A 19,382-nucleotide genomic window follows, 5' to 3' on the forward strand; every position below is an offset into this window, starting at 1 on the left:
CACATTTTCATCCAAACTCTTTTCTATATGCTTTTACATAGTTAAAGTCATATTGAATATACTTTTTTGTTGCTGTTTGCCCTTTTCTTAATAACAAAACTTTTCCTTTTTGACTACAAATGCTCTTCATATACCTACTTTCTAATAATTGTATATTAGCCCACTGTTTGGATATACCATATATTATCAGGATTGTGTGTTTTAAAAGCTGTCTTGCAAGTTTACTCAGAATAAAAAGTCAGTCATATTTTCTTTCATCACCCAGATCCACTCAGTCCTAAGTGCTGTCTATTCTATTTCCAAACGGTTTATCTGTCTCAGATGTTTTAATCCAAGCTGGAACATCTGGGAAGCTTTTAAAAAATACTGATTGTTGGGGTCCTGCCACAGACTGATTCAATCAGAATCCCTGAGGGTTAGAGCTCAGGCATTCACTTACCTAAAATCTCCCCAGTGGATTTTCATATAGCCAGAGTTGAGACGAAGTGGTCAGGCCAGCCCCTTCTCTCCAGCCCCACTGCCACATCCCTAGGTGGAGCCCTCCCTCAACTCCCAATTAGGTAAGTGCAATTACCTCCTAACTCTTTTCCTGTTTCTCGTCTCTTTCTTTGGCAACCTCTCATCCTTCATACTCCTTCCCAAGTTACTTTCCTAAAACACAGGTCAGATCACATAGCTCCCCTATTGAGAGACCTTCCACTGCTCCCTACTGCCTACACTAGTGAGTCTAATTTGGCCTGAGCAAGGCCTTCTACCACCACAGCCCAACCTATATTTCCGTATTTTTTCCTCCTCTAGGTCATTGTATTAGTTTGTTTTATTTTGCTGATAATAGAATACCTGACACTGAGTAATTTATAAAGAAAAGGAATTTATTTCTTACAGTTATGGAGGCCGAGAAGTCCAAGGTTGCAGGGCTGTATCTAATAAGGGCCTTCTTGCTGATGGGGACTCTGCAGAGTCCTGAGGCAGTGCAGGACATCACATGGGGAGGGGGCTGAGCATGCTAATGTGCTAGCTTAGGTCTCTCTTCCTTTTCTTATAAAGCCACCAGCTCCCCTCTCATTATAACTCATTAATCCATTAACCCATTAATTCATTAATCTATAAATGGAATTAATCCATTCATGACTGCAGAGCCCTCATGACCCAATCACCTCTTAGAGGCCACATTTCTCAATACTGCTACATTGGGGAATATGTTTCAGCATGATTTTGGTGGGGGCATTGAAACCACGGCAGTGTTCTAGTGTGCCTTGCCACTTTTCTTAGTGAGCTTTCTGCTTTTGTTCAAACTGCCTTTTTTCACACTGTTCCTAACCTGTAATGATCTCCTTCTCCAGTCCTCAAAGAACACCATCATCTTATTCATACTTCAAGGCCCATTTCTAATATCACATTCCTATTCAACCAGTCAACAATCATCTATTGAGGGACTACTGTGCACCATTCATTAGTTCAACAAGTTTTTGAGTTCTATTGTATCTAGGTGCTAAGGAGATAATAGTGAACAAAACAGACAGAAATACCTTTCCCCGTAGAACTTACATTTTAGTAGGAGACACAGGAAAGAAAAAAACACCTAAGCACATTTTCATAAATAAGAAAATGTTAGATAAGTGCTATGCAGAGAATTAGAACGTATAGTGACTGGGTGGCTATTTTTGTTTGAAATGGCCTCTCTGAGGAGGTGACATTTATACTGAGATCTGAATGACAGGAAGGAAGGGATCAATCATTCAAAGTTTAGGGGGCAAAGCATTCCAAAGAGAGGATCAGCCAATGTGAAGGCTCTGAGGTGGAATGAAGCCTACTTGTTTGAAGAACAGAAAGAAGGCCAGAGCAGCTGAAGCACAGATCCAAAGGGGGAGTCGTGGCAGAGAGAGTCAGAGCCAGCTTATATACGCTTTTGTTGTTGTTGTTGTTTTGTTTGTTTTGAGACAGAGTCTCACTCTGTCACCCAAGCTGGAGTGCAATGGTGTGATCTTGGCTCACTGCAACCTCTGCCTCCTGGGTTCAAGCAATTCTCCTGCCTCAGCTTCCTGAGTAGCTAGGATTATAGGCACATGCCCCCACACCCAGCTAATTTTTGTATTTTTAGTAGAGACAGGGTTTTGCCATGTTGGCCAGGTTCATCTTGAACTCCTGAGCTCAAGAAATCCACCCGCCTCAGCCTCCCAAAACGCTGGGATTACAGGCGTGAGCCACCACGCCTGGCCTCATATATGCTTTCTAAGTCAGGGCAAAGAGTTAAAATTTGATTCCAAGTGCAATGATGAGAAGCCACTAGATAATTTTAAGCCAAAGAGTGATATGAAATGGTTTGTGTTTGAACAAGATCACTCTGGTTGTTGTGTGAACAACAGATAGAGGGGGTGACAGTAGGAGCAGGGACCAGGTAGATGCTTTGGTAGCAGTCCAGTTTTCCTTCAACTACTTGCTGAATTTGAAGCAAATAAAAAGCAAACACTTCTCTTACTCTTAGGCAAAAGATTAAAATTCTTAATGTCACCTAAAAAGACCTGGATGGACTGGCCTCTCTCCAGCCTTCTCTATACCTTCTTTGCCTCCTGCTATTGAGCCTTGCTGACCTTCCTTCAGCTCCCCAACCTACATCATTCCTTCAGGCCACAGGACACTTGGACTTGCTGTGGTTACATATTATTTCTGTGTGTTATAAAATACACATAACATACAATTTACCACTTTACCTATTTTAAGATGTACAATTCAACATTAAGTACATTCCCACTGTTGCACAACCATCACCACTATCTAGCTCCAGGACTTCTTCGACACCACAAGAATAAACCCCATATCCATTAAGCAGTGACTCACCATTAGGGTTAGCCCTTGGCAACCACTAATCTGCCTATGGATTTGACTATTATGGACAGTTCATATAAATAAAATTATACATATGCATCCTTTTGCATCTGGCTTTCACTCAGCATAATGTTTCCAAGGTTCATCCAAGTTGTATCATGCATCAGTACTTCATCCCTTTTTATGGCTGAATAATATTCCATAGTGTAGATATGCCACGAAATAGATTTCATTAATCTACTTGTCACTGGACATTTATTTAGGTTGTTTTCATATTTTGGCTATTGTAAATGGTGCTACTGTGAGTTGCTTGGTGATATGGCAGCTGTGATTATATATTGATGCATTATAGATCAGTGAATCTTAGACATGTGATAGTTTCCTACAGCTGCTGTAACAAAGTACCACAAGCTGGGTGGCTTTAAAAAAAACAGAAATGTATTATTTCACAGTTCTAGAGGCTAGGAGTCTGACATCAAAGTGTCAGCAGGGCCATCCTCTCTCTGAGACTCTGGGTAGAATCCTTCCTTGCCTCCTTCTAGCTTCTGGAGGTGACCATCAATCCTTGGCAGTCTTTGGCTTGCAGCTGCATCACTCTGATCTCTACTTCTGTTGTCACAATGGCCTTCTCCCTGTGTGTCTTTTTGTTTTCATATGGCCCTCTCCCTGTGTCTCTTCTTTTAAAGATATGAGCCCTTAAAAGTGCTTGGATTAAGGGCCCCCACTACTCCAGTATGACCTTGTCTTAATTATATTTGCAACAACCCTATTTCCAAATAAGATCACATTCTGAGGTACTGGGGTTAGGACTTCAGCCACACCTAGCCTGGACTTCAATATATCTTTTTGGAGGACACAATTCAATCCATAATAGATGACAGACATTACTGTCCATCTGACTCCCCTGGAGATCTTGTTAACATGGGCTTGGAGCGGGGCTTGAGGTTCTGCATGTTCAAACAGCTCTTCCAGTGGATGTCAATGCTGCCAGCTCAGGGTTAGTGTGACTAATATGTTCTGGTTTGCGCAAGACCTTCCTGGTTTTAGCAATGAAAATCCTGAATGCAGGGAAACCCCCCAGTCCTGGGCAAACTAGGATGGCTTGTCACCCTATATATATGTCATGGGCCACAACTGGAGAGCAAGGATCTAGCTACAAGCTATGTTAATTTATCTACTAATTACATTACTGAATATTCATATTTATCTATATTTAAATGGTTTATTTTTGCTAGAACAGTCCAAGTTTTCAAGAATCTGGACCTAAGAGATATTCCAAAAATGCTCCAAACTGTGAGACGGTGAGTTAGCTTAAACTGATGGGTGTCTTCTGTGAATGTCATATATTAACTCACCAAATTATGATGCTTAGCAGTGTCACTGTTGGGCTGAATATTGAGATTTCTGACCCCTTTACAGAATAATAATACATGGCCAAGATCTTTTGATGCTAAGGATACCCACTGGGTTTGAAGTCTTCAGTATCCTTTCCTGCTGCTGCAGCAGTTGGAATCAGCCTGGAGTCTGTAAGAATGAAAGAGAAAGCTCCTCTCTGAAGTTGGGTTTAAGTTCATTGCAGTATGGGGCAATGCCCCTCAACTCTTGCTTGATATTCAGACCACCTGAAGAGCTTCTAAAAAGCGGAGCTTTCACCCCACACCAAATGACTCCGAATAGCTGGGATTGGGCACAGGCATTCATAATTGTTTTAAAACACCAGGTGACGCAAATGAGCACCCAGACATCGAGAATCAGTGTGCCAAGACCCCTTTATAACAGACACCTTGCTCAACCTGCCCCTTCTTTCACCTGCACCTATATTCCACCCTTGTATGCCCACATACCTTTTTGTTATGGTTGACAATTTCCTTAAACAGGTTCTCCTCTTCCTCATATTTGTGTCCTGTTTATACAGTTACCTTATTGACCTGAGACCACATATAACTGGATAGAGGTAATAATTACTCCTGTAACAACTGACCTTGGCAGGCTTTTCCCAAGCCTTATCGACTCTGTTTTTCACTCTTTCACAAATATGGATCCTTAATATCATTATCCACGATTGAGTTAAACTGTGATAGTGTTGCTGTTTTGACTAGTCTCTCAGCAATCAAGCTAAATCTCCCACTGAATCTGTGTGTTCCTCTACAAACAATATCTGGGTGGAATGTACATTTTTATTGTGATATAATTAATATGTCATAAAAGTCATCCTCTTAAAGTATACAACTCAGTGGTTTTTAGTAATTCACAGTATTGTGCAACCATCGTCACTATGTAATTCTAGAACATTCTCATTACTCTAAAAAGAAGCCGCTTACCCATTAAGAGTCACTTCTCATTCCTGCCTCTCACTCGCTGCAACCACTAATCTCTTTTCTGTCTCTATGGATTTGTCTATTTTGGATATTTCCTATACATGAATCATTCAATATGTGGTCTTTTGTGTCTGGCTTCTTTCACTTAGCATATTTTCAAGGTTCATCCACCTTGCAGCATTTATCAGTAGTACTTCATTCTTTTTTGTGGCCGAATAATTTTCCGTTGTATGGATGCACCGAATTTTGGTCATCCACTCATCAGCTGACGGATATTTGAGTTGTTTCCAATTTTTGGCTATTGTGAATAATGCCGCTATAAACATTCATGTATATGGTTTTGTGTGGGCATATATTTTCATTTCTCTTGGGTAAATACCCAGGAATGGAGTTGCTAGATCATATGCAAACTCTGTTCAACTTTTTGAGGAACTCCAAATTGGTTGTGAACATTATTTTTTGACCTCAGTGTGGCTTTCCTTTACAGGACGGAGGTGGACTGTACTTGTTAGCGTGCTGCAAATGATTCTCAGGCATATTAAACATTTTTCTGTTATCTGTTAAACATTGTATGTGCAGCAAGAATGACGCCTCATACAGACCTTTCTTGTCATTTCGTTTTATTATTTCAAAATGTGAGACAAATCTAAAAAATGGAGGAGCCTGCAGATACCTGCGGTGGCGAGGATTTGGGGTCTGTCTGAGCTCCGGGGTTCCTGCCCATCCCTCCAGCTGTATCTCTGGCCACCTGGCACAAACAAGCCCTGCTGGTTGCCAAGGACATGACTACGGGGTCATTTCCATGTGAGAAGGCCCTGGGGGGTGTCAAAATGCAGAAACGTGACTGATGGACAGGGGGGCACCCATAAACTTCCCATAGCCAGGTGCAGGCATACCTGCAAATGTAACGCCCAACTGTGTACAAAGCAGAAATCTAAATGCCAGGGCGGACTGGGAGAGGTTCCCGTGACCTCTGACCCGGCCACTAAATTCTCCCATTCCCTCCCCCCTGTCCTGCCGCGCCCCGCGTCGCCTCGCCTGGCCTCGCCTTTCTCCTCTGCTGGGGGTCTAAGCCTGCGCGGTATTGCGGACGCGGGCGGCGTTTCCCGCATGCGCAGTCACTGCCCGGCCCGGCTTTTTCAGTAGGAGCCCCGCGCGGTGCGCGCTCACGAGGCCTCTCGCGGCACGCGCCCCCGCCCCGCGCCGCCCCGCCCCGCCCCGCCTCTTCCCCCTCCCGCGCGCCCGCCCGCCGCCTGCCGCCGCCGCCGCCGCCGGAGCTCTGTAGTATGGCATCGAGGAGAATGGAGACCAAACCTGTGATAACCTGTCTCAAAACCCTCCTCATCATCTACTCCTTCGTCTTCTGGGTAAGTGCCCACGCCGGGCCGGTGGCCGAGTCGCTCTCCATCGGTCTGTATGATGATGCTCAGAGAAAAGAAGTGGGGAGGAAAACCCAAACCAAAAATCAAATCTCGGACCCCTCTTTAAGGAGACAGGCGCGGCGTGCTGGGTCGGGGATGCAGGATGGCAGGGTGCGGGTCGGGGCTGCTGGAACCCTAGACCTCGCTCCGCGCAGGCTGCAAGGGGCTGCGGAGTGTCGGTGACTGCAGGTTGTTGACCTTCCAAAAAAAATGTTAATGCATTAGTTTCTTTTATAATCTCCCGGGATAGGGTCAGCTCCTAGGGAAAGTTGCGGGTTTATTCGTCTGTTTTCCTCGCTGTACACCCTTCTCTCCCTTCCCCTACCAGCCTGTTCGCGGCTCCTCTTGGAGCTAACCTGTGGTCGGCTAGGAGAGGACTTGGGAGCGTGGGGTTTAATCTCAGTTTCCCAGTTATTCCCGACCCCACGGGGCTGCGGGAGGGAGGCACCAGAAGCACCATGCCTGCCTGGCTGGGCAAGGGCGACCGAAGTCTCCCAAGCGCACGATGGGGAGCAGGCGTTGTTACCGCGTGGAGGCGCACGAAAGGGAGAGGGTCTTACATAAGCCGGGGGCATCTTTGAGGTTTCTTGGTGACCCAAGAGATGAGTCTTTGGATTCCTTTCCCACCTCCCTGCATCCTTACACTCCCTATCTGGTGGTTCTGTCACTGCATGAGCACAATCCGCAGCGCCCTGGCAGAAGGTCCCCTCCACTTGGTGATAGAGATAGCGCCCCAACTCTACTCCCCATCTATCCAGTGCTGCCGCTGGTCCTTGAAGCTCAATGCAGAAGGGTGACGTCACCCCTCAGCCAGGGCCGCGGGGGGCTGCGTGGTGCACCTCGCGGAGGGATGCGCCTTTCTATGCGGGGGAGGGGGGAGGAGGAGGGGGAGGGGGAGGAGGAGGACGAGGAGGAGGAGGAGGAGGGGGAGGAGGGGGCTCCAGGCTTGTGCCTTACCTCATCCTGTTTGGCAAATCATGGCATCAGTGCAGGGCTGACACTGCAGTGATTCACTGAGAGAGGTGCGTGGTACTTAAAGACCATTCCCCGTTATTTCTCTTTTCGTGTAGATGACTCCGTCTTCCCTAGTTCCTTACTCCCATAATCAAGCTACAGCTACCCCGCAGGGGAATGAATATCGACCCTCTTCCCCCCTTGTCCCCCAAATCTGGGTCATTTTAGCTTCGACGGCAGTCATTTTGAAATCTGAGGCTCTGTAGGAAAAGCCAGTTCAACCTTTGGTTGTTTTCTTCTTGCACCCCCCACCCCCGCCACTCACCCACCACCACATATTAGCCCTAATTTTGCTTTGAAACTGGAGCACAGTGCTGTATGAGGTACCGAGAATCAACTAGATGGCAAACCGGACTGTTTGCAATGGTCAAGGAAGAAGCAGAGATTTATTGAGGATCAAAAATATTCCTAATGCACCCGGACATTTCCTTATCGCTGGCGTTGGTGGTTCTTCAAGTCGGGGAAGGTATGGACTCCCCAGACCACGCATACCAGGAGCTCTGCAATGAGCTAGGATAGATTAACTGGCATATTGCACAAGGCAAACACAGAAACGGACTTTATTTGGACTGACAACGACACAGGTTGAAATGTCTCAGTAGTGGAATTGTGAGCTATGCAGGGATCATATCATCTTATGCTCTGCCTGTAAAAAGCAATAACACATGCTGATTGCTGAAACTTCCCAGTAGCCATTCCTGGGAACTGGTTTAGCTTTTTATGTGTTTCCTTAAATCTCTTTTTGTTTGGCCCTTTATCATTTACTTGACTTCCTATTTGTTACTGGAGTAAATCATATGGGGGGTATTTTTAGCTTCCTTAAAAATAAGGTTTACAGTGCACATGAAGAAATATTGTTCTTTCAGAATCACTGCAAGCTGGTAAAGAAGGGGGTCTTCCAGGCTGAGGCTTTTCATATGAACACTTTAACTCTCCTTGCTTACATTCCACCCCTATGAATCTAATTACTTAATGCCCCCAATACATCTTAAACAATCACTGCATTTTATGTCCTCTGGAAGTTCCTTGATGCCTTCATTTTAATTTTTTCTACTTTCAAGATTTTCATAGTCTTAAATGTTTACCTGGAACATTTTCAGTAGTTTAAATACCAAAGCCAGTTCTGGCTTTGGTTGTTGTAATCATTTCATACTTACAACCAAAAGAATAAGATCTCTTCGAATGTGTGAGGATATTTTAAACAAGACGTTATTTTTAAGTAGCCTTATTGAGGCATGATTCACATGCCATAAAAGCCACCTATTTAAAGTATACGATTCAGTGAGTTTTAGTATAAGTAGCACATTTTTTTTGTATATAAGTGGTATATATTTCTGTATATTCATAGATATGTGCAACCATCACCCCAGTCAATTTTAGAACATTGCATCATTTCACAAGAAACCCATTTCTTTAGCTGTTATTCCGTTTACCCCCCAATTTCAACTTCCCACCCTCATGCCCACCCCCTGCCAGCCCTAAGCAACCACCACTTTCTGTCTCTAGAGATTTCCGTATTGCAGGCATTTCATATAAATGTAATCATACAATAGTTGCCCTTTTGTGACTGTTTTTTTCACTCAGCATAATTACTTCAAGGTTCATCCATGTTGTAGTGTATATCAGTACTTCATTCCTTTTTATGGTTGAATAATATTCCATTGGATGATTATAGCACATTTTGTTTATCCATTTGTCTGTTGGACATTTGAGTTGATTGGGTCATTTAGCTATCATGAATAATGGTGCTATAAACATTCATGTACAAATTTTTGTGTGAACATGTCTTCATTTCTATTGGGTATGTACCTGGGAGTTGAATTGCTAGGTCACATGGTAATTCTAAGTTTAATTGTTTGAAGAACTGCCAGCCTGTTTCACAAAGCAAAGCACTCGTTCCCTTTGACCATGAGGATTCCAATTTCTCCGCATCCTTGCCAACATTTGTTATTGCCTGACTTTTTTATTATAGCCTTAGTAGGTGTGAAGGTGGTATCTCATTGTGGTTCTGGTATGAATTTCCCTGATGTGTAATGATGCTGAGTGTCTTTTTTATGTGCTTGTTGGTCATTTATCTTTCTTGAAGAAATATTTATTCCTATCCTTTGACCATCTTAAGATGTGGGGTTTTTATATATATATATTAAGTAGTAAGAGCCTTTTATATATTCTGGGTACAAGTCCCTTATCAGATACATGATTTACAAGTGTTTTCTCTTATTTTGTGGGTTATCTTTAGATGGTGTCCTTTGAAGTACAAAAGTTTATTTTTATGAAGTCCAGCTTACCTATTTTTTTTCTTTTTTTGTTTATGCTTTTGGTGTCATATTTGAGAATCCTTTGCCAAAACCAAGGTCACAAATATTTACCTGTTAAATGTTTATTTAATTATTTCTCAGTTCAGTAAATGCAGTTGGTAAATCTTTCTTCAGCACTTAGAACTATGTCTGGCACATAGTAAGTACTCAAATATTTGTCAAAACTTCTGGGATTATGCTAGGTAGTTTACAAAAAGATGACCTTGGTGGTCTTGTTTGTTTGTTTGTTTGAGGCAGAGTCTCGCTGTGTTGCCCAGGCTGGAGTGCAGTGGCGCAATCTCGGCTCACTGCAACCTCCGCCTCCTGGGTTCACGCCATTCTCCTGCCTCAGCCTCCTGAGTAGCTGGGACTACAGGTGTGTGCCACCACACCCAGCTAATTTTTGTATTTTTAGTAGAGATGGGGTTTCACCATGTGGGCCAGGATGGTCTCAATCCCTTGACCTCGTGATCTGCCCGCCTCAGCCTCCCAAAGTGCTGGGATTACAGGCGTGAGCCACCACACCCGGCCGACCTTGGTGTTCTTTAAAGTGGAAGGTGGAGGAAAGATTAGACAGAATTATCTCCTTTGTGTTCGTGAGTTGTTTTAATAGGAATTTTTCCCTTTCTTTACCTTAATTTAGATTTAGAACTAGAAGGCATTTGAACTTAAAATGGTGGTAGAGCAGTAGCATCATAAAGGTTGACATACTTGAGCATATGTTAAGCCAGAAGTCTACACTTTTGAAAGAGAGATTATTGTTTTATCTGGCTTTCTCTTCTGTCTATAATCACACTCTCTCTCTGAGGTGTTTCTCTAAAGTGGTGGTTCTCAAAAGGGGGCAGTTTTGCCCTCCTCTCATATTTGGCAATGTCTGGAGACATTTTTGGCCATAGCTGGAGGGGAGGATGATACTGGCCTTTCATGGGTAGAGGCCACAGATGCTGCTAAACATCCTACAGTACACAAGACAACCTCTCACAACAAAGAATTGCCTTGCTCAAAATGTCAACACTGCCACCAACCTCTGCACTACTGGACTTACATAGCAGTAAGTCCTGTGAAGAAAAAATGGAGCGTTATGCAAAACTCTGTATATTTATTGGTGTTTGGAACCACCGTAGCAGAGCATGCGCAACACAATCACGTGAGAAGAAAAACATTCTCTATTGTGTACTATATAATTACTTGAAGGCAAAAGGTAGGTACCTCTTTATATAATTGTGTTCAAATGGATGGGATGATTTGTCTTTTGGTTAAATAATATCACCTGAATGCTGTGTAAACTGATCCTTCATTTCTCTTGATTTGTATGTTTTATTTTCAGGTTTATAGAAGAGGAGGGAAAAACACACTTAGGAGTAAGTTATCCTGTGCTTTAAAGACTAGCAAACAATGTCAGGCTCATAGTAGGTTTACTCACTAAATACTTATTTCCTTAATGAATGAATTAATTAATGAATAAATGAAATTTTATTGACTACTCTTGGGCTCAGTTATTTATTTCAACTCACCTCAATGGGGACTTTTTTTAAAACAATGTTATTTCTAGTCTACCTGTAGTTATTTAAATGTGTTCCTCCAATAAATGTGTGAAAAGATGGAATAGCAGATTTTACAAGAACTTGCTTATCCTAATGATAGTTCAATCATTATATTTTTGTGATCACTTAGTTTGTCAGACATTTTGGTTATTTAAATTTTTAATTAGAATTTGTTAAGCATGAATAAAAAAGATCTTGCCCTATATATATAACAAAATATCCTTTCTTCACAACCAATGTAACTGTTTCAAGATCAAGCAAAGAAATGTAATAAATATTTTGCTTACCAGGTGAATTTTTGTTTTATTTATACATTTTTAATGTATTTTAAATACTCATCTGAGTTCTAAGCTAAGATTTAAATCCACCATGTGTGAAGAGAAATTTCCCTTGCTTAATTCAAGTGTATATTGGGCCTGATTTCTTCCTTGATTATCTAAGGAGGTAATTAGCTTATCAATAGTGCTATCAAATTCTTCTATGGTAAAATATCAGCAATTTGTTTTTCATTTGAGAAACATCACTAATCTTTTTTGGAAAAATAATTTAAAACCATTTTTTTTTTTTTTTTTTTGTCCAGAAAGTTTAGGTACTTGAGATATAAATAGAGGGAAAAATCTTAAAGAGCAACTCCTAACATTTTAAAGAGTGTTTGAATTTGGGCACTGTATTAGTCTGTTCTTAAGCTGCTAATAAAGACATATCTGGGACTGTGTAATTTATAAAGGAAAGGGGTTTAATTGACTCACAGTTCCACATGGCTGGGGAGGCCCCAAAATCATGGCTGAAGGCGAATGAGCAGCAAAGTTACATCTTACACGGTGGTAGGGAGGCGAGCTTGTGCAGGGGAACTCCCATTTATAAAACCATCAGATCTTGTGAGACTTATTCACTATCACGAGAACAGCATGGGAAAAACCTACCTTCATGATTCAATTATCTCCCACTGGGTCCCTCCCACAACAAGTGGAAATTATGGGAGCTACAATTCAAAATGAGATTTGAGTGGGGACACAGCCAAACCGTATCAGGCACATACTTTAGTTTATAGTTATTCTTTTGCACATCAATACGATTCAATCATTCACTGAATGTCTATTACATGTCAGGTATTGAGTAGTCAATAGAATGTGTACCAACGTTTACTAGCTGCTGCTTTTGGCATTTTACCTGCATTTTAAAATAACACATGTATTCTATTTCTCAACTTTTCAGTTTTAGATGTTATGTACTGTCTTCCCACTACAGAAGATGAAGATTTAGCCCTCCTGCCCCTTTCTCCCATACTCTTATCTTCCATATATTGTAGTAGACCCTAATATATCATTTTATCGTTGTCATATTTTGGTTAGAGTGGTCGTCAGTGATTTCATTAACATGACTAGGTAAACCTAGTCACAGCTGAGCCATGTAGTGTGTATATTATGATTACTTGCATAGCTTTTTGTTTTCTCTGCAGTTAGGAATTGCCTTGTTTGGTCCTTTGCTTTTTAGTTGCCATGCTCACTCCTAATTTATCCCTGTACTTTCCCCAAGATCTGTTTCTTCACTCAGTCTGTTCAAACACTTCATGTGTCATATCAGATTCTTGTTCTTGGAGGCATTTCTCCCAAAGCTTTCTGATCTTTAATCTGGACTAGTATTTTCTGGGCCTTTGAAACAGTGGACATCAATATAGTCTCCCTTCACCATCATCCTGGTGAATCCTGTCTCCTTTTACGTTGGATCCTCGGTTTTTGAGATGTCATGTCTTTCTCTTCCTTGGTGTTTTTTGGTTTTTTTTTTTTCATTTTGGTAGAGCAAGTTTAATAATTTTCTGGAAAAAATGATGTATTGGGGTTAATTTTTTGAGCTCTTACAGGTATGAAAATCTTATTTTTCTCTTAATTTGATCGTTTGGCTTAGTGTAGAATTGTAGTTTGGAAATCATTTATCCTCAGAATTTTTCTGTCTCTCCCTATTCCAAGTCTTGTTCTTGTTGTTAGTGTTGAGAAATTAGATGTTATTCTGATTCTTCTTGAATCCTGCTTTTCTTCTCTGAAAGTTGTTATGATCTCTTGCTTGCTCTGAAATTTCACAACAATATGCTCTGGTATATGTCTATTTTTAACTATTTCCTGGGTACTCTTTCAATCTGGAAATTTTCTGTATACCTTTCAATCTGGTCCTTGAGTTTGGGGAAATTTTCTTTTGTTTTTTGTTTTCTTTACCTTCATTTTTTTCTGTCCTATTTGGATGTTGGACCTCCTAGACTAATCTTCTAATTTTCTCCCCTTCTATTTTCTACCTCTTTTTCTTTTTGTTCTATTTCTGGGAGATCACTTCCACTTTATCTTGCTGCTATTGCATTTTTCATTTGTTTCATATGTTAATTTCTAGAAGCTTCTTTTTGAGGTCTGAATGTTCTTTTTTTCTAGCATTCTCTTTTTGTTTCATGAGTGTAATATAGTTTTAATATCTCTCTGAAAATATTAGTAATTTTTTTGAGTTTGCTTCTTCCTGCATAGTTTCCTTCAGACTGTTCTGTTTTCTGGCATATTACAGGCTTACCTCAAATTTGTGGTCATGTTTTGCTCTCTTTTCTGTACATGTTTAAGAGGGGGCACTATGAAGCTGATTGGAAACTCTTAGCCTAAAGTACGTGTTTATCAATTGTAATTTGGGTGATTTGGCTGGGCAGTTGAGTTTTAGGACCAAGGTCAATATCTTTAGGTCTTTTCTTTTGGTCTCATCAGATATCCTACAGAAGAATCTTCTAATTGCTCTCTGAGTAAAGAAGGTGAGAATATAGAAGTCTCTATATACAGTATATAAACCTTTGCTTAAGCTCCTGTTTCCGGTGTAGAATCCATGTCCACTGTGCTTATATTAACCAGTTCAGAGACCATCTCTTTCACCCTCCAAAGAATAAATATCTGAACCTATAGTAGAATGAGTAGAAGCCAGAGACAGGAAGTTGGTGGCGGGGGTGGGGGTGAGGAATCGAATTGTTTTTCGAAAAACTCTTACTGGAACCTACTTATTTTAGCTCTCCTTTCCTCCCTACTTCCACGTGTGCGTGGAGCTGCTAACCCCTGAGTCTTTTGGGGATGTTTGGGTGCAAATATTTTATTTTGTGCTTCTCTCACAGCTGCCATAAGATTTGGCTTTTTCTCAGCTTTGAAGAGATCATTGTGGTTGTCTCCTCTCTTTGTTATTGTAGGTTAAAAACATTCTTTTAGTGTCATTTCAGTGGAGTTTTGGGAGATAGCCAAGGTAAATGGATGTGTTCAATCTGTCATCTTTAACTGGAAGTCCTTTATATCTTTATCTCTACATCAGATGGTACTAATTAAATACCCAGTTGACTGTGAGTGATTGAATAGAGCATCTAAAACAGCAATAGTCGGGCTATTCTAATAAATATTGGTACCCAGTTTTCAATTTTTAAAAAGCTTTTGGATTTCAAGGGAAGTGTTCTAAGTTGGAACAGGCTTACTAAGACACATCCTCTGTAAGGTCATCTGGTCATCAGCGACTGGACAAATGGAAATGAAGCTCTGAAGGTTGCTGCTGCTTTTTCTGCCCTTCTTATTTCTTCCCACCAGATGAAGTCCCATGTGTCTTCTGACCTAATTCAGACCTTGCTGGATTAATTTAGTGTTTATAGTGTGGTGTGTGTGTTGGGGAGAGGACCTTGATGTTAAACTGATTATTGCTTGGCTATTTTTCTTTTACTACAGTGATAACCCTTCATGGTTATTATGGGACTTGTACATTATAATCTGGAGTTTTTTCTTATTTTATCAACTTAATTTACCATATGCAATATACAGTTAGGATGTGTGAACTACCTTTTATAACATTTGGGGAACATTAAGTCTTTTTCACTTAGTCGTTGCTTAGAAATTAGCTGAATTTTGGTCTAAATAGAATGAAATACTCTTCTCCATTCTAATCACAACTAGAGTTCTTGATTTGACCCTATTGTGAGTTGCATTACTTATTCAGTGATTGTTCTTTATATACTGCTTTAAGTAAGCACCTCAGAAGGTGCTGAAAATTGAAAGTCATTGTGACTGTGTTTCTTTGTTTAAACATGTTAAACTCTTGACATAGATGACTAATGCACTGCTAAATCCATTTGAAACACACTTTAAAAATATATTCTTATGTCTTTTTCTCCTTTAGTTCCATTACAGCAGCTTCCAGTCTGAGTTACCTCCTCATTGCAAGCAGATTTTTGGAATGCTGCTCTTAAATTTCTTATTTTGGCTGTTACTCCCCTTGCCATGACAGAATGATTTTCATTCTTGGCTGAACATTTTTTTCATCTTACTGCAGAACCCCACTATTCATCAAGAAAAGGATGTAGAGGAAAAAGGAGAGGGTTTTCTTTGTTTTGTTTTTCCTTTTGGTTATTTGATCAGTTAAACAGTTAAAACAGCATTTTATTTATTTGTTTATTGCCTTTTAAAACATTTATTATTACTTTTATAGATTTAGGGAATACAAGTGCAGTTTTGTTACATATATATTGCATAGTGGTGAAGTCTGGGCTTTTAGTGTAAAGCATTTAAAATAGTTTAAACATCACATTTTGACTCTGGAAGATTTTCTTTGGTGCTTTCTGCAAGATATAGTGGGATTTTCGCATCATCATCTGTTTCTAGGAGAAATTCCAGGTGCCTTATACTAGAGGATGATGAGATGAGTCAGACACAGGTACTGGTGAACAGTCTAGATGAGTGATTCTCACCCTGTTTGCCCATAGAATTGCCTAAGGGGCCCTAAAGAAGATACTTAGACCCCATCCTAAGAGATTCTGATTCAGTTGGTCTGGATGGAGTGCCAGAATTGATATGCTAAAATATGCTCCCAGGTGGTTCAGCTGTGCAATTAGGATTGAGAAACATTGATCCAGGGAGAACTCAGTAGATAATAGCAGGCTTGGTTCACTTGAGCCTCCTGGATCTGCAGGTAGCTGCGGAGTATCTAACCTAGTACTGGCAATATTAATTTGGTCTTCGTTGCCTGAGAGTCTGGAACCAGGCCTGCAGTGTCTTTCAGTAAACCAAAATGGCCTTGCACTCTTACGAGACCATGCTAATCATTCCTGACTAAAGCAATGTGTATCAGAATCACCAAGGACATTTAAAAACACTGATTCTCAGTCCTATCTCATAGAGTTTAAGTTTTAATTGATATGAAGAGAAACCTGGGTGTGTGAGTTTAAAAAAAAAAATCCCAAGGTGATTCTGATTCCTGGGATGTGGCTCTATGGGGCTGTGATGCCATTTGATATAAATGAGTTCTTACCTCATGAATGCTTTCCTATGATATGATCTGTGGTACCATAAAGCTAAATTGAGGAGAGTATTCCACAAAACAAGATGTAGTCAATGTAGCATTTTTCTTACCCACTTAATTGGTCTTTGGCAAGGGTCTTCAAGTGAACTCTTGGAGTTTGGAGTAGTTTCCATTCCTTAGGGGGAATCTATTTTTTTTCACAGTTGTTCTGAGAAGTTAGGGAAAAGTCTTGGTTTGTCAAAGAGAGACCATAATCCAACATGTAAAACAAAACCCAGAATTCATTACTTACCAAAGTAAGAGACAGCTGTGTTAAGCATAGTCTGTGAGTGAAGCAGATTATTGATCTTTTTGGGAAACATAGTGGTGTTTTGGTTACAGAGGCATGAGTGGTTGAACTTGACTTTAGAAGCATGGCTATTTGAGTGAGACTACTGTTGATTGACTCTGAGAAGCATGTTCACTGCAGTGTGTCTGCTGCTGATTGGCTGACCTTGAATTGTGTGAAGCTCATTGTAATTGGCTTCCAGAAGTGTATTCCCTGAAGCAAGTTGAGTTGTCATTGATGATTAGTCTGAGGTGAATTGCCCTCAATCAAATAGGTTTAAAAGTTGGTGCTGGTGGTTACTAGTTACCATGGCTATTGAATAATCAATCTTTTTCTCACCAGTAATACAGAGACTTTTATTCTTACCTCAGACTGCTATTCTTCTTAGTGAAATGAAGTTGCTTCTGCACCTCAATTCCCATTCATTCTTCAAACATCATCATGATGATGTGTAGAACTCCTGGATCAGTTCATTGTTCTAATCACTCCATAAATACTAATTGATTGTTTATGATTTCCAGGGATTAGACTAGGACTTCACAAAGGTATACCCCTTTGGGGTTGAAAAGGAACCCAAAGCTTGATAAGACTGTGGAAAATGTTGCTAAACATCCCTTCTACATCCCCATCTCTATTTGGGTTAAAGTTCTGTTTCTGGTGAAGCTTTTGTGGACTTCTAGCTCCTCCAGATTTCTGTTTCATATTTTGAACTGTATCACTCACTTGATATTCTTTTAACCATTGCATTCTATTGCGGAGGATTTAAAATTAGACTTAATGTGAAGTCTCAGCTAGTACGTTTGCTGTGTGACCTTAGGCAAATCACTTATTCTCTCTGAGCCCCAGTTTCCTCTTTAGAATTGAGGATATCTATGATTACCCACCTCAGTCAAGTGTTGAGGGTCAAATAACATTCAAGTGCTTTATAAACTAAAGTGTGATACATATATATTTTGGCAACATTATTCCTTAGGGCATAAAGTGTTTCTTTCCTAGTTTCTTGTACATGAGAGGTACTGTATCAATACTTGTTAAATGAATAAATTGGTCAGAATATTCCCCATCCTGGAAATTAAGAATGATTCACTTTTAGGGTTTTATAGTTTGCTACCAAAGAGAGCTGAGTTAACAGAGTGGTTTGAACAGGAACCAAAAATAGGACTCACTGAGTTTGGTCCTGTCATTGGGATAAAGGTATTCCTATCTAGGATGAATAAATATAAGTCTGACACTTAGAGTCAAATGAGGAATTGGTGACTTCCATCATTCTTTTTAAAATAAGCTTTTCTTTTTGGAACAGCTTTAAGTTTACAGAAAAATTATAGAGATAGTGCATAGAGTTCCCATATATCATACCACCATTTTTCCCTATTACTAACAGCTTACATTAATGTGATACATTTGTTATAGTTAATCAATATTGATAAATTTTAATTATCAGAAGTCCATACTTCATTCCTATTTCATTCATTTTAACCTAATATCCTTTTTCTGTTACAGGCTACCCCATATTACATTTAGTAGTCATGTCTCCTTAGGCTCCCCTTGGCTGTGACAATTTCTCAGACTTTTCTTGTTTTTGACTGTTAACAGTTTTGAGGAGTACTGCTGATGCATTTTGTAGAATGTCCCTCAATTTGGATTTGCCTGATGTTTTTTTCATGATTAGAATGTAGTTATGTGCTCTGGGGAAGAAGACCACAGAGGTAAAGTGCTATTTCAATCATATCATGTTAAGGATACATACCACCAACATTATTTATCACTGTTGATATTGACTTTGATCACCGGGGTGAGATAATTTGTCAGGTTTCTCCACCGTAAAGTTGCTCTTTCCCCGCTTCTCATATGGTACTCTTTCAAAGAAAATCACAATGCACAGTCCACGCTTATGTGAAGAGTTATGTTCTACCTCCTTAAGGGTGGAGTATCTACCATTATCTTTATTAACAAAGATGATTTTCATTCAACAAATGTTAAAACCAACAGTAAGTATTTGTTTAAACAAGTGGTAAAATACTAAAATTATTTGAGCCAATCAGAAACTGGACAGAGATTCTTGTTTACCATTATTATTTATGACTTGGTTTATCTAGCAAATGCAGTAAGAAAAAATTAACATTGGAGAAAGAGATAAAATTATCTTTTTACAGATGTAGTTGTTGTAAACTAAATAACCCAAGAGATGTTAGGAAAAAACTACTAAGAGAATTTGATAAGATGGATGGATGTAAGAGAAATATACAACAATTAATTTCTTTTTATTATTTTAGCATAAGCCTTAGGAAAGAGAGGAAGGCATTTCATTCACAGCAGCAACAGAAATCATAATTACTTCAGAAAAA

General features: G+C 40.1%; 1 protein-coding gene across 1 annotated transcript in view; it reads left to right on the forward strand.

Annotated features, from left to right (window-relative positions):
- Window positions 1–6,385: 6,385 nt before the first annotated feature.
- TSPAN7 (tetraspanin 7) overlaps window positions 6,386–19,382 on the forward strand; it is a 126,426-nt gene continuing 113,429 nt past the window's right edge. The window contains exon 1 of the mRNA XM_054472915.2: window positions 6,386–6,511. Within this exon, the coding sequence (XP_054328890.1) occupies window positions 6,431–6,511 (81 nt within the window). The 5' untranslated portion in view covers window positions 6,386–6,430. The remainder of the gene's footprint in view (window positions 6,512–19,382) is intronic.

The sequence above is a fragment of the Pongo pygmaeus genome, chromosome X (assembly GCF_028885625.2).
Source record: "Pongo pygmaeus isolate AG05252 chromosome X, NHGRI_mPonPyg2-v2.0_pri, whole genome shotgun sequence".
In the NCBI taxonomy this organism is placed as follows: domain Eukaryota; kingdom Metazoa; phylum Chordata; class Mammalia; order Primates; family Hominidae; genus Pongo; species Pongo pygmaeus.